A 23,291-nucleotide genomic window follows, 5' to 3' on the forward strand; every position below is an offset into this window, starting at 1 on the left:
GTTTATAATTAGCCCTAAATATAAGAAGTGGTAGACTGGGGGCTGGGAACCATCCTGGGTGGGTTCTGAGGCTGAAAGTTGCTGCTTTTAGCTTTACAAGAGCAAGGAGTGTTTGCCTCGCTGGAGTTATGGGGTCGGCGGGGTTTGAGAACGGCGTGGCGATTTGGTTGTTACTAGTGATAAATAGAAGATTGAGAAGAAATATCCCGTGCCACCTGGGTGTTCTCTGGCTACTAAAATTAGCTTTTTCAGTGAGTCTCTGTTGTGGCTGGAACTTAATGGTCACAAGATGTTTTTGGAGGGTGACTCTCATGCCTCCAAGACTCAAAGCTGATTAACATGATTTCAGAAGAAAACTACATTTTAGAAGAGTAACATATAATAGTATCTCTTGCTAAATATTTAATAAAATGTTTTAAAACGCCTCTATGACCTTGGGAGTCTGCAGGATGCCTGTGATGTGGTAACAGCATCCTTCCTTTTGGCTGTCATTTTCTTTTTACTTTGTTACAGGAGATCCATTAAGCCCCTCGGTAGTGTTTTGTGGCAACACCTTAACCTGGGTAGCCATCCGGAAGCCCTGTGTTGTAAATATTAATTGACCTCACTCTCACTGGGAAGTGTGGTGGTTCTCGGTCAGGTGCTTGGAGTTTCTTGCCTTCACAGATGGTAGCAATGCTCCTAGCGTGCCATGGGAACTTGAGAACTCCCACGGCACTTAGGAGTGGCCTCTCTCCCTGATGTTCCTGTTGCCACTCCCCTCCCCAGGAAGGCGCTCATACTGGCAGGAGTGGAGGATTATTTGAATTTGGGCTGTTGACACTCCTCGAAACAGTAGAAAATGGAGTGATGATCTCAGAATTCTGGATCTAGGAGTGGATGGCTCCAGACCCCTAAAGCTCATTACTGTTTCCTACACACATTTGGAGAGACAAAAACCAACCCATCAACCAAATACCTGTTATGTTCTGCCACCTGCATTTTTATTTCAGTTAAAAATGGATTTTGTTGTTTTAAATGGAGCTCTTAGTATGTGCCAGAGGCAGTGTTAGGCGCTGGGGATGCAGATAAGAATTAAGCATGGCCCCTGCCTTTCTTTTGCCTTTAAGCTGGACACGAACTTCAGATGTACAGAGGCTCTGAAATGTAATGTTTACCACCCTTCTTGATGCTGAGCCCGATTCCTTAGACTTACCCACACACTTTGATAAGCAAATCAAGGCACTAACAGGATGACTTTTAGCATCATTCCTTTGTCCTGATAAAATATTAAACACAGTCACCTGTCAGGCCGTTTTCCTGGATTGTAAGATGCAGTGGGTTGTTTTGTTTTTTTTTTACAATTCTTGATTTCAAAGAGATGAGTAACATGGGTTAGAATAGGAAACAGAAAGCGTAGTGCCTTTTTGTTACTGAACCAAACGTGAGTCCGCTTGCCCGCCTGCAGTAGAGCCAATCTGCTGACACGGGGTCGTGGTGAAGGGAAGTGCAGTCTTTTTTTTTTAGATTTCTGAATAGGTATATGCATGTGCTTTATTTTATTATTATTTTTTAATCTTTATTGGAGTATAATTGCTTCACAATACTGTGTTTCTGTTGCACACCAAAGTGAATCAGCCATATGCATACGTATGTCCCCATATCCCCTCCCTCTTGAGCCTCCCTCCGACCCTCCCTATCCCACCCCTCTAGGTGGTCACAAAGCACAGAGCTGATCTCCCTGTGCTATGCTGCTGCTTCCCACTAGCTGACTATTTTACATTCGGTAGTGTATATATGTCGATGCTACTCTCACTTCGCCCCAGCTTCCCCCTCCCACCCCATGTCCTCAAGTCTATTCTCTACGTCTACATCTTTGTTCCTGCCCTGCAACTAGGTTCATCAGTACTATTTTTTTTTTTTAGATTCCATATATGTGTGTTAGCATACGGTATTTGTTTTTCTCTTTCTGACTTACTTCACTCTGTATGACAGACTCTAGGTCCATCCACCTCACTACAAATAACTCAATTTCGTTCCTTTTTATGGCTGAGTAATATTCCATTAGCATTCTTCACAGAATTAGAACAAAACATTTTAAAATTCGTATAGAAACACAAAAGACCCCAAAGAGCCAAAGCAATCTTGAGAAAGAAAAATGCAGTTGGAGGAATCAGGCTCCCCAACTTCAAACTATACCACAAAGCTACAGTAATCAAGATGGTACGGTACTGGCACAAAAACAGAAATATAGATCAATGGTACAGGATAGAATGCCCAGAGATAAACACACACACATATTTATGACACCTAATTTACGACAAAGGAGGCAAGAACATACAATGGAGAAAGGACAGCCTCTTCAGTAAGCGGTGCTGGGAAGTGCAGTCTTTATTGCAGGTGCCAAGCAAGGAGTCCAGGTGGCTAGTGCTCAAAACACCCAAACTCCCCAAAGGGTTTCAGCAAAGCATCTTTAAAGGCCAGGTGAGGGAGGGGCATCCCAGGGTAGGTGGTCAGCTTGTGCACAGTTCTGTGATTGGTTGATGGTAGTAACAGGGTGGTGTCACAGGTTTAACGTTATCATCCTTAGGTGCCAGCAGGTCTGGGGGCTATGTGCTCATGGTCATCAGGTAGTTAATTTCTCCTCTTTTGTGGGGGTTTTAACATCTGTAAAACGACCCAGGAAGTGTGCATCACATGCTGTTATCTAGGTACTTCAGCCAGGAGCTAAAGCAGAGGATGTGGGGGAGAGGTTTGTCCTGGGAAGGCCCCATAGGGCCCTGCTCAGTTAGACTTTGAGTTTTGAAATTATATACCAGGAACAGCCTTGCTTGTGCTGTCAGAGAACTCCACCATCCTCACTCTCACACTCATGGTGCCCATTTGGTTACGCTCAAGGCTAACACGTAGCCGTGCCTGCTTCACGTCTGGTGCTGGCATATCCCTCCTTACTCATTGCAACAACCCTGCAAGGTCAGTGGTGGCGTTTCCCATTTTATAAGTGAGGACACTGGAGTTCAAGGAGGTGGAGAGCCTGCCTGCCAGGCTCTGTGAGTTCATGTGTGTCTGTGAAGCTCAGATCTGAGCCTGGGCCTACCTGGCTTGAAAGCACATGTCCTCTCCAGCCTGGTGTGTCTGTGATTTAAAGGCCCTGTGGGCCCTTGGCCGTGGGCTTGTGCCCTGCAGACGAACACCTGTTTCCGTGGCTTGGGGGCTTCTGTGATTCTTTTCTGGCAATTTCTTGAGGCCACACGAATCTCTTTCATGTGGAGTATTTCCAGGGGACCTTTGAGATGCATTGTTCCTGCATGAATTTAGTAGTACCTTTTAATCAGACCACTGGGCTTCCAGCCCGATGGCTTGGTTTTGAGTCCTGGCTCTAACACTCACTGGTTTTGTGACCATGACCCAGTATTTCACTTTGTATCTCAGTTTCCCCAGATGTGAAACAGAAGAAATTTGCCTGTGTTAACTCAGTTGATCCCCACAATAACCCCATGAAATATGTGCTGATGACCTCGTTGGACAGATGGGAAAAGTGGGGCGCCAGAGTTTGCATGAGTTGCTCAAGGTTTATGTGCACTAGGAACGGGTCCCACGGGGGATTTGACCCAGGCGTCCAGGCAGGCTCTCGAGCTGTGCACTTAACCGCTTACCCTGCTGCCCACAGCTGTGGGGATAGATGTGCATGTATCTGTAAGCCAGTGAGAAAGTGAAACCTGATGGTTGTTTTGACTCATCTTTTTTCTCCTCCTTTTTTTTCTTCTTCGTTCGGCATCATTGCAGAAAGGCAGTGTTGCCTTTTGTCTGTATTGAAATGTTCCTTTTATTCTTGTCGAGGAAAAGAATTTGAGCTTCTCTGCCTTAAACTTCACGGCACACTTATACAGTAATTTTTTTCTCCCGATGTTTAACCACTTTTATCACCATTTGCACTTTCCTGTCTCTCATGTTTCTCGGTCCTTGTTCTTGTGTTCTAGGTAGCCGTGGGAGACATCGTGAAGGTCGTCAACGGGCAGTGTCTTCCCGCAGATGTGGTCCTGCTGTCCTCCAGGTCAGGTGGCTCGTGGCATGGTTTTGAAATCGGCGTTGAGAACAATGGAGTGTTACCTAGTGCCTGCAGAAACCTCCAGCTACCGTCCGTGCACCCTCTGGGTCCCCACCCTCTCCCCCACGTTTTCTCCCTTTACTCCTTTGCATTTTTTTGCCTTAACGCTGAGTTTTCTTTCTCCCATTCATTTCTTTGTACTTTTTTTTCTGACGTCTTTTTATATTTATGGATTCACTTTCATCTCGTGGCTGTTCTGGGCTATTCCTCGTTTGTGGGGACACATTCCAGAGCAGTGGAGTGATTTGTTCGGTAGCATCCAGGTCACAGCGTGTCTGAAACTTCAGGAGCGGCTCTGGTGGGTCCAGCCAGCAGCCTTCTCCGCAGAATCGAATGCCTCCCCTTACGGTAGTTCAGAGAGCCACAGGCATTTCTCAGTGTGCACGTGACTTGTAGATGGTCCGTATTTTGCCCCCTTTCTGTCTAGGCACCATTGCCATGTTTTATAGGTAATTTTGTGCTACAGAGGTTTCATCACCAAATGGTGTAAACGATAAACAACACAGTCCTTGACTTATCCTTGGATGATACGTAAAAGTATATATCAAAGAAGGAAAGCCAGAATCAGGATAAGAATAAACTTCTGTTTGAGCGCAAGATTAAATTAGACGATGCCAGGACTAAACCTCCCTGTACTGATGTGCTACTGGGCATCAGATCTCCCACCGCATGTGTTTGAGTGCAGGCAGACTCTCTTTTATGGGACTAAATCACTTATTTTGTCAGATTTCAGGGCTTAGCACAAATTTTCTGCTTGAGATAAAAGGTTTAATAAAAGGACCCCAGGCCTGTAGAGGGGGAAAGGCCCCATATACATGGGGCAGGATTCATGTTTGTCCCTATTGATTAGTAACAGAGAAACTCTCAGAAATAGTAAAACGTTGATCACTTGAGATCGTTTGGGTTATGAGTTTTGGGTGTGACCCTCAGAAAGCCAGCTTTGAATAAGGATTGCCTGAGGTAACATCCCATTTTCCAGGTTCCCTGGTGTTTGTCCCGAGTGGCCCGTTGAGCACATGACCCCATTTAATCTTCCCAACAGCCCTTGACAGCCTTACTTGGTACATGGAAAAACAAGGGCTACGGAGAGATCGTTGAACTCGCTGAGGCCACACGGCCAGGAAGGGCAGTGCCAGGAGATTGTAAGTGGCTGGTGGTCACAGAATCTTGTTAAACCCTAACTGTGCCCCCTGGACCTGAACATCCAAGTAGGAGTATAGTATCTGCCATCCTTATGTTTAAGCACGGCAGGTGCTGTACTCTGTATCTATTCTTTGAGTTTTCTGTCCTTAAAATCAGGTGTTTTGATTAAAAAGTTGCCTGTTGACACAGTAAAAACTGCAGGGAAGCAAAACCCTGCCAAGCCTCTGCCTTGATTTCCCAGTTCCTCTGGCCGTAATCTCCTTCAGAAGGAGTGTGTGCTGGCCTGGCCTGGCCTGGGCGGCTGTTACGGTCAAGGGCAGGCCAGCCTCTGACTTTCAGGGTCACCTGAGCCCACTGGGCGGTCTTAGCTGGGACCTCTTGTTTCCCATCACAGGCCTGTCCCCTTCCCATGCATCCTCTGTTATTTCTGTCCACTTGGAGTCGGGCGGCCGTTTTGTGGGGCCTGTGCGGGTAGATCATTGGAGAGACAGCTCGTCTTGGCGCTGTGCTCTCCACACACCTGTCTGTCTGTCCTGTCTGTCTCATCAGTCACTCTTCCCGTGGCGGTCAGTTATGACATCACTCTGAAGGGCCGGTCAGCAGAGTTTCCATGGTTGAGGCTTTCTGAGCTGTGAATTGGTGGAGGGGACCTTACTCAACTTTTTTTTTTTTTTTTTTCTCTCCTTAGTGAACCTCAGGCAATGTGTTATGTTGAAACAGCCAATCTCGATGGGGAGACGAACCTTAAAATACGTCAGGTAAAAAGTCACCTTTTATGACTTGCACTGTTACGGGGCCCAAATGGCGACGGTGCTCCCCTCACGTACCAGTCAGTGCTTTTTCTGGAGGAAAGAATTCGGTGAAGCACAGAGTCAGGACTCCACCAGTGTGCTGACACATCCACGCTAAAGTCATAATCAACATACCCAAACCCTTTACAGAAAGCACACTCCATTAGCTGTACCCTAACGTGGCCATAAACACAGAATAAAGTACCCCTTTAACATAGTGTGATATCTGGCGCCCTGTAACTCTTCTTTAAAGAGAAAACAATGTCTAAGTCAGATATGTAAGATAGAAAAGAAAGATATGTGGACAGAATCATCGAATGCAACTTGGTACAGCAGAAAATCTGTGTCAAAACGAGTTATTAATTGAAATTTAAAATTGTTATTATATATTGAATTCTTCCAAACCTTTTGTATTAGGTTGCTGTGACCGAAGCTGCCTGTGAAGTCCATCCTGAAGGGCTGGTAGCTTGAGGACCCCACCCAACTATTCCATTTTAGTTGATTCATTATTTCCTTTTGATTAACAGTAGGGATATGCTGAGTGTCATTCGTAAACCTGGAAGATTGTGTTCAGTTTCCTCTTTGGGTTGAACGTTTCAGGGTGTGAGTCACACGGCTGACATGCAGGTGAGGGAGGTGCTGATGAAGTTGTCTGGGAGCATAGAGTGTGAAGGGCCCAATCGCCACCTCTACGATTTCACCGGAAACTTGAACTTGGATGGGAAAAGGTATCGCTTCCTCTTGTCTTAGTGGATTTTCTTTTAATTTATTTTTAATGTGACTAAGAATTACAGGAGCTTTGGCAAATGTCAGTCTGTTTTCTGCTTTCATAATATTTTTAAAACAGATCTCTTCATGTTTAGCTTAGATATGGGAGACTGAGCTTTTCTTGAAACACCGTTTTAATCCATTTAAACCTTCCCTTAAATTTAAGGAAAGACCTGATTTTTGGCAAGAAAATATCCCGAGGGTCTGAAGTGAGGTTCACAGAACTGGCCTGGTCTTTCTGTGTGTATTACTCGCCAGGGAGGAGAGTAGTTGATTTTGGCTGCGTAAAATTGTCCAGAAAAGCAGAAGAGAGATGTCTGAAGCGTATAAGAGCTGACATTTATTAGAGAAACATCTTTTTTCCCTTTGCTGTCTTCTAAGTAGTCTGTGTTTTGAGCAAGTTGAATAGAAGGACCGGTTACCCTGCCTTCAGAACGTTCACTGCCCTGTTGTCTCTATTCTGTTGTCTTTGCCCTCTTGGCACTTACCATTTGAGTCATTTTTTGTCGTTACGTTGGGGCGTGGTTTCTCTCTTCTGCTTATCTTCAACCTGCATGCTCCTTACCAGTGGTCTCCACCTTTATGTTTTGAACAGACCCAAAGGGAAGGACCCGATCACGGGAACCAACCCAAAATAACTCTGACAAGTCTAAGTGTGGCACCCTTCTCGGTTTCATGTAGTACACAGGGCTGTTTTGTAGGCTCCCACTTTAAAGTTCTAAATTATCTCTCAGACTTTTATTTAATCATTAAGTTAACTTTGACAGATTTGTTATTGTAGCTTTTTTTTTTTCTTAGAGTCTAGAAACTGACTTTCCCAAATGAATAAACTTCTGGTTATCTTAATTTCCTTTTCAGATATTGAGTTTCATAAGAGAGTTATAAGAGACACAATTTCCTTTTAACGTTTTATAGGCGAAAAACCCCCACCTTTTTCTGTGTTGATGAATGGATGAGATAAACCTTGGGTAGATGAAGCCAGGGGTAACCTTTATGGCCCCTGTGTCCCAGTGAAATAGTCCAAATTTGACTAAAGGAAACGGTTGATGTATTGTGGGTTTATGTTTAAGGGGAAAATTCATGCTCATTTTTTCAAAGTGTCATTAAATATAAATGTTGTTTCTTGTTTTTAGCCCTGTTGCCCTTGGGCCCGACCAGATCTTATTACGAGGTACACAGCTGAGAAACACTCAGTGGGTGTTCGGCATAGTTGTTTATACTGGACACGACACCAAACTCATGCAGGTAAAACATTTCTCTGCTGAAAAACAATGCTGATTTCAGTTGTTTTTTTCTGTTTTTTATGGAGTCGTGGGTAGAGAATGCAGGTGTGGCATTTAGGAACCTTAAGCTTTGTCTCTGAACCTAAATGTGGAAAGGAGGTGCTTTTATTTTGGTTCCTAGGTAGTTCCTCCTGAATTTCTGTTACTGTATCAAGTATTTGTTACCCCTTGCCTGAAATATCAACAGTCTTTGTTTTCTGGATTTAATGGGACAGTCAGGCCTCACCTATTTTATCTTCGAACGCGAGGGGGGATTTGTTCTAACCTCTTTATTTCTCTCTTTACTTCTCCTCCGCACCCCGTTAATTCAGATTTTATAGGAAGTTGTCTTATTTAACTGAATTCTAGGCAATTGAAAATCAGTTATCTTTGAATTCATGCTTATTCTTCATATCATATACCAAAGAGAAAAAAATACTAAACTGATGTTCTTCTTTCTCCCTGTTAAGTTTTAAAAATTATTATCTGTGACCTTGTAGCCCACATTTCTTTTATGACGTATTTTTCCAGACAGCTTTGAAATCCTGCATAAATCAGTGCCCCTACATGTCATTTCTAATGGTCGCTGTCAACGAGGATTGGTTTTTCAGCTTGTCTGCCCTTTTGTGTGACTTCTAAAGTACAGATCTGGCAATATTTCTTGATTTAAAAGTGTTTCGTGGCCACCGTGCACCATATCTTGTGCCAGGCTGTGTGGGTACAATAGTGAAAGGCACAGTCTCACCCCTGGGAACCAGGCAGACTTGGGAGTGGTGGGGATTACAGAGTGGAGAGATGATCGTGTGATGCGTGTCGTTACGGGGTGCTGGGGGTCCATATGGAAGGTCATCCAGCCCAGGTTTGGAGGTGTCAGTTGACCAGATACTAAGAAGCACATTTCAGATGTCAAGTTGAAGAAGGAAGGCTGTTGTGTTGGTTCACTCAAGTGGTGTAGGAGGAGAGAGTTAACCATTGATTAGAACCGATGGAGTGATAGAGCCCCGTGTCCACACCAGCTGGGTAACGCAGGGCAGACGGGGTGGGCGGGGGGTGGGGCAGAGAGACTCACTGGAGTTGAAGAAGATTGTTGGAGTTGCTGCATGACAGGCCTTGGTGTGCAGGGGGCTTGGCTTTGATCTTCTGGCACGGAGGGTTTGTGGAGCGGAGAGACCCAGGGGCAGGAAGCTGAAGCGGAGCTGTTGGAGGCGTTCAGTGTTGAGGGGTGAAGGATGGAGGGACCACGGCATTTGGTGAAGATGGGACGTGGCCGGGCCGGGGTAGAGACGGATGCTGTAACCGGTGGCTCAAGTCTTTAGGGAGTGGCGGGGAGGGGAGAGCTGGTGGACTTGCTGAGGGAAGAGGCAGAAGGGCGTGTAGCCAGATGGCAGGAATTTTACAAGGGGGTTTTTAACACGGCGTTAGAGGCAGCAGGTGTCGGAAGTATGACCGGACCCCGAGCATCCGTTGAGCAGTGCTGTCTTCTGAAGCACGTGAGTCTGTGTGGAGCAGCCCCTGCTGGGGGACCTCAGGGGAGGGGTGTCCTCGGGGTGGGGGGTGAGGCAGGAGCAGGAAGGAGCGGGGAGGGCCCGGGGACTGCGAGGCCGCACATGTGGTGGGATGGTTATAGAGGAAGGGGTGTGTGTGTGTGTGTCTGTGTGTGTCTGTGTCTCTGTGTGTGTGTGTTCTGTGTGTGTCTGTGTTCTGTGTGTGTGTGTCTGTGTGTGTGTGTGTGTGTGTGTGGTCTGTGTGTCTGTGTCTCTGTGTGTGTGTGTTCTGTGTGTGTCTGTGTGTGTGTGTGTCTGTGTGTGTGTCTGTGTCTGTGTGTGTGTTCTGTGTGTGTGTGTCTCTGTGTGTGTGTCTGTGTCTGTGTCTGTGTGTGTCTCTGTGTGTGTGTCTGTGTGTTCTGTGTGTGTGTTCTGTGTGTGTCTGTCTGTGTGTGTGTCTGTGTCTCTGTGTGTGTGTTCTGTGTGTGTGTGTCTCTGTGTGTGTGTTCTGTGTGTGTGTTTGTGCGTGTGCGTTCTTTGTGTTCTGTGTGTGTGTTCTGTGTGTGCGCGCACGCACTGACTAGGACGCGTAAAGTGTCTTGGGTCTGAGCAGCTGTGCGCAGACTTTCTCTGGATGAAGAGCTGAGCCCCCTGCCACCTAGCGAGTGTCCTCAGACGCCCCCAGGCCAGCGCCCGCCGCTGCCGCCTAACATTGGGAGCCCCGCTGACCACAGATCACTTGTGTTTTTACAGTGAAGTGACAGATCACAAGGCGCTCGCTCAGATGCGGGCAGGGCCCCAAGACTAGTTTTCAGACTGTGCATTTTACAAATGTGACCACTCCCCAAGATTCCTTGTACCCTGGAGTTTTTTTTTTCAGGGTACGATGCTGTTTCCCTAGATCGTACGTTGGTAATACAGCTTTGCAGCTGAGGTGTAAGAGAGCAATGAAGTGACACTTAAACATAATTCCATCCTCCCTTCAGGGAGCAAAGGTGTTCACTAAGTTGCCCCGTGACGTTTGCATCCGTGAGTGTGCTGGGTGCCTTCCTTGCACCTACGTGTGCTAAACCTCTTTGAATGGCTTATTACGTGTTGACTGCTCAAGTACAGAACAGTCCAAAGCCCCAGGAACACCTGTGCTGGACTCGCTGTGCCTTTAGGGCTCGAACAACGAGTAAAAATAACAAGCTTTTGAAAGGAATGTAACACAACACACATAGCTGGAAGCCATCCTGTTGGTGACATAACATACGTCGTCTCTACTTGTGCTACTTGACCACGGAGAGGAAACACAATTGCTTTAGGGTTCTTCTACTTTTTTTGTTTTTAGCGGTACGCGGGCCTCTCACTGCCGCGGCCTCTCCCGCTGCGGAGCACAGGCTCCGGACGCGCAGGCTCAGCGGCCATGGCTCACGGGCCCAGCCGCTCCGCGGCATGTGGGATCCTCCTGGACCGGGGCACGAACCCGTGTCCCCTGCATCGGCAGGCGGACTCTCAACCACTGCGCCACCAGGGAAGCCCCTACTTTTTTGTTTTTTAAACTCTCACCTCAATGCCTTCTACTCTCCTACTTCAGAGTTCCCTCGTTTCATGTTGAGTGTAGTTACATGTAGAAATATTTCAATGTCTGATGTTTCTGTTGGTTGATTTAATGGGAAAGAGAGATTGTCACAGTAATTCCAGCAAACAGTGCCCCATGCATTGCTCCAAGAAATTCTCATGTATTAACTCACTGATTCCTCACAGTGGCCCTATGAGGAAGATAACTATTTTTGTTTTTGTTTTCTAGATGAGTACACTGAGGCATCTCTCAGTAAGTTAACAAAGTTACATACCCAGTGAGAGAGAGAGCTGGGATTCCAGCCCAGGCAGTCTGGCTCCCAAGTCCTTGTCTTAACTAGTACTCTGCTGACTGCTGTCTTAGAAGGGAATCAAATGTGTAAAATTCAGGCCAGATTTAAGCTTTTTCAAAATCTGACATTTTGGTCTATTTCTATTTTGAACTCCAATACTCAAAAGTAGTATTTTCTAAGGATTTTGGAGAAGAACTCTTAATGCTAGTAGGAATTTGACATTACAAGCTCATCACTGCAAGGTGGAATGCTCAGGGGATGGGGGGGAGTAGTTAGAGCCTGGCTTTCCTAAGTGCATGGGCTGAAGCCTGAAGTGTTGGGTCATTGCTCTTGTATTGGATGAAACATAACTTTTCTTAATCCTGTTAACTGGCCAGGATTCAACCACTGGGAAAGGTCAAAAGTCAATCAACTCATGGAGTCATAGAAGTAACGTTTATTGTAAATTTTTTTCTGCTTGTGCCTCCAACGAATGTTTATTAAAAGTAAGATTAGCTTTTAAAAGATTGGGGTAGGCGGTCTTGAAACTGGTCTTCTGGCTGTTGCCGTGAGGCCAAAGGTGATGTGTCGACCCCATCGACCTTGAGATGATATTTGATTGGTAAGTTGTCCTTTACTGATGGATTTCCATTTAGATTCTAGAGGAATATTTTTAAAAGTCTTTAAAGGACAGATAATTCAGCGACTTAAAGGGAAGTGGGAAAAAGAGTATACACAGAGGAACTGCAGCCGTGCTGCTTAGATGCTTACAGGGCTGCAGATCACCAGCGTTGCAAGTCCCCGACTCCCCACCCCCGCGGAAAGCCATGGTCATGGTCGCAGCAGTCCTGGGCTCGGGGATAGAATTCAGATGAGTTTCAGCCACCTTGTGGTATGAGCTACTCGATGGAATGTAGGAATGAATGGCCGCCCGTTTTCACCTCGGTTTTGTTTTCATGTTGTGACTTTATTTGTATCCTTATATTCGGAGACATTTTCATCCTAGCTCTGTTAGGGATCCGGTGGGTTGGGAAGATGAAGACCGAGTGCTAACTCAAGTCTGGCCCAAGGCACCATTTTTCATGGCCAGTCAGTGCCTTGCAAGTATTCAGATCACCTGATCTTGCGTATCAGTATTGCCTGTAAAGGGACAAGGCTCATGACTTGTGGACGGAGACAGTGGACTGAAGCTCCCGCCATCTCCCCCGTCCACTCCTGGCTTCTGATCTAGTCCAGGGTCTGTCCTCCTCCAGGAAGGGGTTGTTACCATCTGCTGTGTTACACGTTAGTTTCCTGTCGCTGCCACAACAAATGACCCAAACGTAGGGGCTTAAAGCAACATGAAGCTCTTAGGCTACAGTTCTGTAGGTCGGAAGTCTGCTCTGGGTCTCACCCACATCATGATGTCAGCCAGGCAGCCTTCCCTTTTAGAACATTCTAGGAGGTTCTAGAGGAGACTCCATTCCTTGCCTTCTAGAGGCTCCCGGAGTTCCTTGGTTTATGGCCACCTCTCCTCTGTCTTCAGAGCCTCTTTGGCCATTCGTCTGTACTCATATCTCCCTCTGACCATAACTGGGGAAGGATCTCTTCCTTTTGTGCTTTTAAAGACCTGTGTGATTAAATCGGGCCCACTTGCATAATTCAGGTTAATCTCCCCAAGTCAAGGGCATTGATTTAATCACACCAGAAAAGCCCCTTTGCCATATAAAGTAACATATTCACTGGTCCAGGTATTAGGACCTGGATGTCACTGAGGAGGGCGGTTACTCTGCCCACCACAACTGCCTTCAGGAATTTTTTCAATAAAATGACTTTAAGTGAATAACTGTCCAGGGCAAACAGTTCTATTGACTTTTCCACTGCTGAGGGGATATAGTTCCAAACCTGCTGTGCAGTGGTCCTTGAATCTGGTTTTAATGGATCTTTCTGGACTCACTCCCGACACTGGCTTGTTGTCTAGCTGGGCTGGTCTCCCCACCGGCGGTGAGAAGGCAGGCCTTGAGCATTTACAGATGGCTGGGCTGTGTTTCCACTTTCGTCGTAACTTCCTGCCCACGTTCTGTCTGTGCTTTAGGATCCCGTTCACATTTCCCCTGGCCACCAGAGCTTCCCCGGCTCTTCTTGCTTGTTTCTTGTTCATAGTTTTCCAGATGGACCCTTGATGCATCCATTTATTTTGACACCTGTTGTTCTATTTTGCATTATTGATGTGTGTGTGTTTGTGTATGTCTTTTCTCAGATTCTGAGCTACTGGGCTTCAAATAGCTCTCTGTGTGTTAATTACAGGGCTACCTTATTACTTTGAAGATTCTAGATTTTTGTGATGTAGAGTCTTGGTTTCTCTTGAAGTAGCAGCCGCCTGATTTCTTTTAAACTGGGCTTAAATGATTTGGAACCTGTATTCTAAGATCGTGAAAGTAGCTAATTTTATGCTAAAATTAAGAAGTACAGACTGTAATTGTAAGAAGTACAGACTGAGTCATGCAGAGTTGAAATGTGCCCTTTGAAAATGACAGTGTGTCTTCTGTGTTCTTTATTTAAAACTAGCTGTTGATTCAGGAGCATAGTACACTTCTAAATCTCATTGGTTATTTGACAAAACGATAGTCTTTTACTTTTTCTGTGCTGAATGTGGTTAACTTACCTCCTTTGCTCCCTGCTCTCTGCCCCCAAGTGTGTTCTGTGACCCTTACTGGCTTTACATGCTGTCGTACAGAATTCCACCAAAGCGCCTCTCAAGAGATCGAATGTGGAGAAAGTAACTAATGTGCAGATCCTGGTACTCTTTGGCATCCTCCTGGTCATGGCCTTGGTGAGCTCGGTGGGAGCCCTGTACTGGAATGGGTCTCAAGGAGGAAAGAACTGGTACATCAAGAAGATGGGTAAGTGGCGAACGGACTCCTTGTTGAAGCTGACCATCCTTCCAAGTGTGATGTACGTGTGCGGGCCGTGCCCTCCTTCTCCGCCCGTTGGCTGTTGTAGACAATGCCCACCCTTCAAGAACCGAAACATGAGTCACGTGACGCAGTGAAGGTGGACACATTTGGGGATCATTTTATATTCAGATGATTTTTTAAAGATTTTATTTATTATTTTTGGCTGCGTTGGGTCTTCATTGCTGCGCACGGGCTTTCTCTAGTTACGGCGAGCGGGGGCTCCTCTTCGTTGCGGTGCGCGGGCTTCGCATTGCGGTGGCTTCTCTTGTTGTGGAGCACAGGCTCTAGGCGCGCGGGCTTCAGTAGTTGTGGCTCGTGGGCTCAGTAGCTGTGGCTCGCGGGCTCTAGAGCGCAGGCTCAGTAGTTGTGGCGCACGGGCTTAGTTGCTCCGCGGCATGTGGGATCTTCCTGGATCAGGACTCGAACCCATGTCCCCTGCATTGGCAGGCGGATTCTTAACCACTGTGCCACCAGGGAAGCCCTACTTTTTTAAATCTAAGAGAAAGTATAGAAAATATGTAATTATATGGTCTTTTATAAGTTCCTATATAATTACCTTTATTGCCCTCTGCTTCTTTACGTAGATTTAATTACTGTCTGGTGTCACTTCCTGTCATCCTGGAGGATTTCCTTTATTATTTCTTGTAAGGCAGACTGGATAGCAACAAATTATCCCAATTTTTATCTTAGAGTGTCTTAATTTCTCCTTTGTCTTGTTTTTCATCTTTTTTCCCCGCAGTACGCGGGCCTCTCACCGCCGTGGCCTCCCCCGCTGCGGAGCACAGGCTCCGGACGCGCAGGCTCAGTGGCCACGGCCCATGGGCCCAGCCGCTCCGCGGCACGCGGGATCCTCCCGGACCGGGGCACAAACCTGCGTCCCCCGCACCGGCAGGTGGACTCCCAACCACCGCGCCACCAAGGAAGCCCTCCTTTGTTTTTGAAGGATAGTTTTGCTGATACAGAATTCTTGTAGGAATTCTTGGTTGACATTCTTTTCTTTTCAGTACTTGGAATATACCGTCCTCTTTCCTTCTGACCTCCACTGTACCGATGAGGTCAGCTGTTACTCTTACTGAGTTTTTCCTTGTACGTGAGTCATTTTTTTATTGCTGCTTTCAACGTCTTCGTTGGTTTTCAGTAGTTTTGAGTTTATCCTGTTTGAAGTTTGTTGAGGTTTTTGGATATGCACATTAATAGTTTTCATCAAGCTTGTTTTTGACAATTTTGTCCAGTTTTATTGCTTTTTGTTTTGCGAGAAGATTTGCCAATCTCCTTACACAGCAATTCCAGAAAAATAAAATTTAATGACAAAATTTTTTTGAATAATAAATTTGAATTTTAAAACTTTGGGATATTTTCTCGGGATGATTATTATTTCCATCTTTCTATATATTTTAATTAAACTGATGGAAACATCTTTTTCCCCTTTTCTAGTTACGTCATGTAGAAAACTCACACCTTTTGAACTGCCCAGGAGTGTCCTTGTCGCCGCTTTACAGATGTGGGAAATGTGACTGGGACCTCAGTTGTAGCTTGGGTCAAAATCCTTGATTTTGGTTCTTAAAATCTGGATTTCAACCGTGTTGTATGTTTAGCTTCAAATGTGAAGACAGATACATTTGTTTACACGTTAGTTCCAAAATATCATGGTCTGGGTAAATAAACAGCATTGACACTATACGGGTATACAAGCTTTGTGGAAACTGTCAGTTAAATTGCTCAGATAATGTCAAACTCCAGTACAGGGTGTGCGATTTACAGTGGAAGAATTAATTAATTAATTTATTTATTTATTTTTGGCCCCATTCATAATGCTTTGTGCCTTGTTATCTTATTTAAAAAATTTTATTTTATTTTATTTATTTTTGGCTGTGTTGGGTCTTCGTTGCCGTGCGTGGGCTTCTCATTGCGGTGGCTTCTCTTGTTGCAGAGCCTGGGCTCTAGGCGCGCAGGCTTCAATGGTTGTGATACGAGGGCTCAGTAGTTGTGGCTCGTGGGCTCTAGAGCGCAGGCTCAGTAGTTGTGGCGCACGGGCTTAGTTGCTCCATGGCATGTGGGATCTTCCCGGACCAGGGCTCGAACCCATGTCTGCTGCATTGGCAGGCGGATTCTTTTTTTTTTTTTTTTTTTGCGGTACGCGGGCCTCTCACTGTCGTGGCCTCTCCCGTTGCGGAGCACAGGCTCCGGACGCGCAGGCTCAGCGGCCATGGCTCACGGGCCCAGCCGCTCCGCGGCATGTGGGATCTTCCCGGACCGGGGCACGAACCCGTGTCCCCTGCATCGGCAGGCGGCCTCTCAACCACTGCGCCACCAGGGAAGTCCCCTGTCCTTTTTTCTGCATCCGTTTTAGTTAGCTGCCCTCTCTCTATCCTCCAGGACTTGTCTGTAGCCTCTTTTCTTCTGGGCGGCCTTCAGTGACTGGGCCTCCACATCAAAACCCTTGTGCCTCAGTTTCCTCAGTGCCCTGTGAAGGCCTTGTTAGCCCGTGTGCCCTGCTGCACGGTCACCCCCCTACCCCGCAGCCTCCTCTGGGAAGCCACCTCTCTGTTGGAGGGAATTGTGGCATCACGGTCTTTGTATCCACAGTTCATGCCACAGAGTAGGTGCTCGGTAACTATTTTAACTTGAATCTCTAAATGTATACTTAAGCCAATAAACGTTTTTGTGAACATCTTTCAGAAAAATTCCAGCATCGTAAGGTACAAGGAAACTGAGCAGAGACTAAGCTCTGCAGATATTCTGGTTTTCTTCCACAGACTCGAGCTCAGACAATTTTGGATATAACTTGTTGACCTTCATCATCTTGTACAACAATCTGATTCCCATCAGTCTGCTGGTGACCCTCGAGGTTGTGAAGTACACACAAGCCCTCTTCATAAACTGGGTGAGTATCACACCTGGCTGGAAGCTGAGGTGCTGGGCACGTGTCAGCTGCCATTTCCTAATACCCTCCTGGAGCCTCAGAGATGGAATTCAGCTCCCAGAAAAGGAAGAACGTCGTTAATTACGATTCAGTCTGGGAGTTTAACTGCCTAGAGAATGGGCAAGGGTGTCCCTGAGCCAGTGGTATCTGTGACTAGTCACCTAATGTCTTCTTGGGCTGTGAGATGGGCAGGGCAGGGGCTCTGAGGAGGATCAGTGGAGAAATGGAGCAGAATGTGTAGCAGGTGCCTGTCTTCTGGGGAGGGGGGATGAAGTCGCTGCAGCTGTTCATGCTTTAAATTCTCCTTAGTGCTGAAGTAACGTTCTCTTAAGTGTGTCGACTTACGTGTCCCCTCTCTGTCAAAATTCATGGTGACAGTAAATTTGGATTCTGTTGCAAGAGTCGAGGTGGAATTTTCAAGGAGCTGCCATGGCCATTAAGCACCCGACCTCAGCAGCCAGTATTTGGAGACCAGACACTTTGATGTGCGTTTTTTATTTGAGCTTCACAACAATCCTGTGAATGAGGCGTTCGCTAAACTCTGGAAGTGTGAGTTAGTCTAGGTCAGGAGATGATCACCTTGAAGCCAAATCATCTAGATATAAATAAATACCATGCTTTCCTCTGTATCTCAGTGTTTCTCTACACTAATAGACACTGTATTTTCACCCCCAGATGAAAAACTAACATTTATATTGAGTTGTATGTTTTTAGTTTCTTCTTAATCGAAATGAGGAATCGATGGTAGATAATTTCTGAAGTGCCCCGCCTCTCTCTTTCAGGACACAGATATGTATTATCTAGGAAATGACACTCCTGCCATGGCCAGGACATCAAACCTTAATGAAGAGCTTGGGCAGGTGAGAGCCTCTTTGGGGACTTTGGGAACGGTGTATGAACACGGTGGCAGACAAGTGTTGGAAGAACCACGGAGAGATTTTGCAAAAATAGTTCTCCGTAAAGGTGGTTTTGATGTCTAAAAGAGCTCTGTAGTACTTGGAGGTACTATTAAATACAAATGTTAATTGATTTTGACTTACTTTTTGAGGCATGGGTATATCTCATCAGCTGGAAGCTTCCTGCGACAAATTTAGTGCAAAAAAATACAGTGCAACATTACTTTGGACTCTTAAAATTGTTAATCAAGGGCAAGTAAAGGGAAAATAATGGTTAAGATCCTCGGATATTGGGTAATCGTACAGAATATGTGGGGGCTGATTTGAAGGACATAAATCCATACAGTCTCTCACGTGTTCCAGGTTTTATCTCTGGAACATTTCAGGGAACCAGTTTCTTTCCCACCATTAACCAACCCCCTGCTGCCTTTACTGATGCATTATGTCTTCATCTTCTGTTGAAATCACTGCAAGGAATACCTCTTTTGAATGCATTGCAATTACAGATTATAATTTCATTTTATAAATCTTATGTGAACCTCCCAACAACCCCGGGAGGTGAGTGCGGTATGTGTATCAGATGAAATTTACCTCCTGTTTGAAGCCTTCTCCAGACTTCCAGGAAAGTTAATTTATCTCTCTTCAGTGTTTCCATAACAATTTTTCCAAACATAAATACAGTAAAGTAAGAGGTGTGGTAGTAATATATGTCCATGTCCATCCTGGGGCTTTTGAGCCCATTCGAAGGTGTGGACGTGCCTGAGACACGGTCGTTGGTCGCCTGTGTCATTTTAGCACAGTGCTCAGTATGCCTGTGCTCTCAGTTGCCGTTGAACTGGACCTGTATGATTGAACGATTCAACATACTCAAGCACCCAGGATGAAATAGTTCATCCTAATTGGGAATAGGGAAAGTTTTCATGGGGGAGTTAGTTTTGAGTTGGGACTTAAAGGATAACTTAGTGTTCAATAGACACAAGGATAGAAAATGCTAATAATTCCTTATTATAAAATGTCATTTTTAAATATTTTCGTATCATCTTTAAATTTTTTAAGAAAGAGGCAGAAAGAAATACTGCTTATTGGAAGGCTGATCCCACTGAGCTTTTTGTACCCCTAGACTTGCTGCATATAAAACTTACATAAAAACTTACTATTTATAGTTAAAGCATTCATTATCCACAGTGTACTGATCTCATATTTCTAGGTACTATTTGACTTCTTTAGGATCATTAATAATCTTTCTTTACTTAAAGGGCCTTGAATTGCTTTAAAAATAATTCTCAGTGTATTTGCTTATAGTGCATCAGTAAGAAAAAGGACGGTACACACTTGATGTTATTAATCCCTCTTCTACAAAGCGGGGCAATGTGGCTTCCCCAGAACAGTTCTCGGGGATCACTGGAGTCTCCCTCACATCCTGCCGCGATCATGACCCCTCTTTAGAAAATTCCAGAGACACTGGAATCTTTCCTGGAGACAATTCTGTTGGTTCCTCCCTCTCACCCACCAGAAAGTTACACGTAGAATGATGTTACTTATCTTCTGGCCGAAACTTTTATTTCATAGACAAGGAAATTGAGTCCAAGTAGGGTGAGGTGGCTTTTCCTGAGCCCACGTGGCTGGTTAGTATCCAGAGCCTGACCTGGACTCTCTTCCTTTGTGGTCCTGAGTCCTTTCTCCCCTCCCTCTCACAGCATCCGCCCGGGGGGACGAAACTCACACAGCACACGTACATTTGGGCTCATCTCTTTTGCAGTTAATCATGTCAAAATGGTTTGCTCATTAACCTCCACAGGAATTTCTCTTTTCACCTTTGTATATCGAGAGCTCAGTGTGTTATGTGTGTAAAACTTCGTGCCTTGGAAAGTTATATAATCTGTAGCAGTTCCAAGCTGCCTTCACGTAACCTCACTGTGATCGTGATCGAGAGGCCTCGTGTTTGTTCCGTGCTGTTTCAGGATAGGTCTTCTTAGCCCAACTAGGGGATGGATTCTGAGAAAGGAATATATTGTGGTTGCCAAAGTCGGAGCTTGTTGTCTTGACATATTGGACACAAGAACGAATTCTGTATAAGTGTCATTGAGATGCCTAGTGGCAGGACTTGGTTCTTACGGATCTGAAATGGATCCAGAGCTGTTACTGAAGCCTCCTTTGTACATTTCCACACAATTGGACTGTAGAATTGGTTATTGAAATGGTTTTTAAGTGGCCTAAGCATTAAAGTATATTAATTTTTTAATAATACAATTATTACGTATAACATATATATAATTATAAAATATATTTTGCTCGCTTAAGGGAACTTACCTTTGAAAACTAATACAGATTTTGAAAAACACAGAAGAAAAGACTTCATTTGTTGGTCTCTTACGTTCTCGGTGTATGTTTTTTCCTTTTCTCTGATTTAGGTAAAATACCTGTTTTCTGACAAAACTGGAACTCTTACATGCAATATCATGAACTTCAAGAAGTGTAGCATTGCTGGGGTAACCTATGGGTGAGTGTCTCGATCACTTTCTGAAAATTTTATTTGTATTCTTCCGACAAAATAAGTTTATTTTTAGCTGCTTAGTCAAATACCTTGACTTTCTGATACTTTGAGAGGACATTTATAAGGGATGTAGATGTGTAATTACTGCTGACGCTGTTTAAAACTGAATGGGTCCCAATTTAGACCAGTTAAAACATGGTTTATTCCTGCAAATACTAACCTAGTGAGAAATCTCAAGGAATCTATAAATTTATATTTCTAATCTGATTATACATTTCTTACTCATGTTTCGATCTGAACGCCATTTTTTTTTAAATTGAGGTATAATAGACATGTAAAGTTATATTAGTTTTAGGTGTACAACATAATGATTTGATATTTGTGTATATTGCAAAACAATCACCACAGTAAATCTAGTTAACTTGTCAGCATACATAATTAGAAATTCTTTTTTTCTTGTGATGGAATTTGTAAGATTTACCCTCCTGGCAATTTTCAAGTTTGCAATAGAGCATTTAAAAAAAAAATTTTAACAGGTTTTTTAAAAAAATTATAAATGTATGTACTTATTTATTTTTGGCTGCGTTGGGTCTTCGCTGCTGTGCGCAGGCTTTCTCTAGTTGCGGCGAGCGGGGGTGGCTCTTCGTGGCAGTGCACGGGCTTCTCGTTGCGGTGGCTTCTCTTGTTGCAGAGCACGGGCTCTCGGCAAAGGGCTTCAGTAGTGGTGGCTCACGGGCTCAGTAGTTGTGGCTCGTGGGCTCTAGAGTGCAGGCTCAGTAGTTGTGGCACATGGGCTTAGTTGCTCCACAGCATGTGGGATCTTCTCGGACCAGGGCTCGAACCCATGACCCCTGTGTTGGCAGGTGGATTCTTAACCACTGTGCCACCAGGGAAGTCCCTGTAATAGAACATTATTAACTGTAGTCACCATGCTGTATGTTACATCCTCATGCCTTATTTATTTTATATCTGGAAGTTTGTACCTTTTGACCCCCTTCACCCATTTCACCCACCCCCATCCCTGCATCTGGCAATTACCAACCTGTTTTCTTTATCTTTGAGCTTGGTTGTTGTTGTTTTTAGATTCTACGTGTAAGTGAAATCATACAGTATTTGTCTTTCTCTGTCTGACTTATTTCCTTAGCATAATGCCCTCAGGGTCCATCCATGTTGTTGAAAATGGCAAGGTTTCATTCTTTTTTATGGCTGAATAGTATTCCATTGCATATATACCATTTTCTTTATTCATTCACTCATCGATGGACACTCAGGTTGTTCCCATGTCTTGGCTATTGCAAATAATGCTGCAATGGACATGGGGGTGCATAGATATCTTTTAGAGATACTGTTTTTGTTTTCTTCAGATATATACCCAGAAGTAGAATTGGTGGGTCATATGAAAGTTCTATTTTTAATTTTTGAGGAACTGCCATACTGTTTTCCATAGTGGTTGTACCAATTTACATTCCCACCAACAGTGCACAAGGGTTCTCTTTTCTCCACATCCTTGTCAACATTTATTTCTTGTTTTTTTTTTGGTAATAGCTATTCTAACAGATGTGAGGTTTTGATTTGAATTTCCCTAATGATCAGTGATGTTGAGCACCTTTTCCCATACCTGTTGGCCTGCTGTATATGTTCTTTGGAAAAATGTCTATTCAGAACTTCTGCCCATTGTTAAATTGGATTTTTTTTTGCTATTGAGTTGTATGAGTTCTTTATGTATTTTAGATATTAACCCCTTATCAGCTTTATAATTTCTAATTTATGATGGGAGCAAATATTTTCTCCTGTTTGGTGAGTTGCCTTTTCATTTTGTTGATGGTTTCCTGTGCTGTGCAGAAGCTTTTTAGTTTGATGTGGTCCCACTTCTTTATTTTTACTTCGCTTTTGGTGTCAGATCCAAAAACTCATCGCCAAGACCAATATCAAGGAGCTTATCACCTATGTATTCTTCTAGGAGTTTGATGGTTTCAGCTCTTACATTCAAGTCTTTAATTCATTTTGAGTTAGTTTTTGTGTATGTTGTAAGATAATAGTACAGTTTCATTCTTTTGCATGTGGTTGTCCAGTTTTCCCAACACCATTTATTGAAGAGACTGTCCTTTCCCATTGTATATTCTTGGCTCCTTTGTCATAAATTAATTGATCATATATGCATGGGTTTGTTTCTGGGCTCGCTGTTCTATTCCATAGGTCTATGTATCTGTTGTTAGTCCAGTACCATACTGTTTGGACTACTATAGCTCTGTAATATAGTTTTAAATTAGGGCACATGATGCATCCAGCTATGTTCTTATTTCTCAAGATTGGTTTGGCAAATCGGCCTCTTTTGTGGGTCTGGATAAATTTTAGGATTGTTTATCCTGTTTCTGTGAAAAGTGCCACTGGAATTTTGATAGGGATTGCATTGAGTCTGTAGATTGCTTTGGGTATTATGGATGTTTTAGCATTATTCTTACAATCCATGAGCATGGAATATCTTTCCATTTACTTGTGTCTTTTAAAACTTCTTAACGTATTACAGTTTTCAGTGTATAGGTCTTTAATCTCCTTGGTTGAATTTATTCCTAGGTATTTTATTTTTTTTGATGCAGTTGTAAATGGGACTTTTAAAAAATTTTCTATTTTTTAATTTTTATTTTTGGCTGCATTGGGTCTTTGTTGCTACA

General features: G+C 44.3%; 1 protein-coding gene across 1 annotated transcript in view; it reads left to right on the top strand.

Annotated features, from left to right (window-relative positions):
• Positions 1 to 23,291, top strand: part of ATP8A2 (ATPase phospholipid transporting 8A2) — a 526,430-nt gene that overhangs the window by 122,251 nt on the left and 380,888 nt on the right. Inside the window, exons 7-14 of the mRNA XM_082859361.1 lie at positions 3,960 to 4,033; positions 5,919 to 5,988; positions 6,622 to 6,749; positions 7,923 to 8,034; positions 14,087 to 14,252; positions 17,063 to 17,190; positions 18,012 to 18,089; positions 20,537 to 20,625. Of these exons, the coding sequence (XP_082715487.1) occupies positions 3,960 to 4,033; positions 5,919 to 5,988; positions 6,622 to 6,749; positions 7,923 to 8,034; positions 14,087 to 14,252; positions 17,063 to 17,190; positions 18,012 to 18,089; positions 20,537 to 20,625 (845 nt within the window). The remainder of the gene's footprint in view (positions 1 to 3,959; positions 4,034 to 5,918; positions 5,989 to 6,621; positions 6,750 to 7,922; positions 8,035 to 14,086; positions 14,253 to 17,062; positions 17,191 to 18,011; positions 18,090 to 20,536; positions 20,626 to 23,291) is intronic.

The sequence above is a fragment of the Leucopleurus acutus genome (genome assembly GCF_964270905.1).
Source record: "Leucopleurus acutus genome assembly, chromosome: 18".
Classification (NCBI taxonomy): domain Eukaryota; kingdom Metazoa; phylum Chordata; class Mammalia; order Artiodactyla; family Delphinidae; genus Leucopleurus; species Leucopleurus acutus.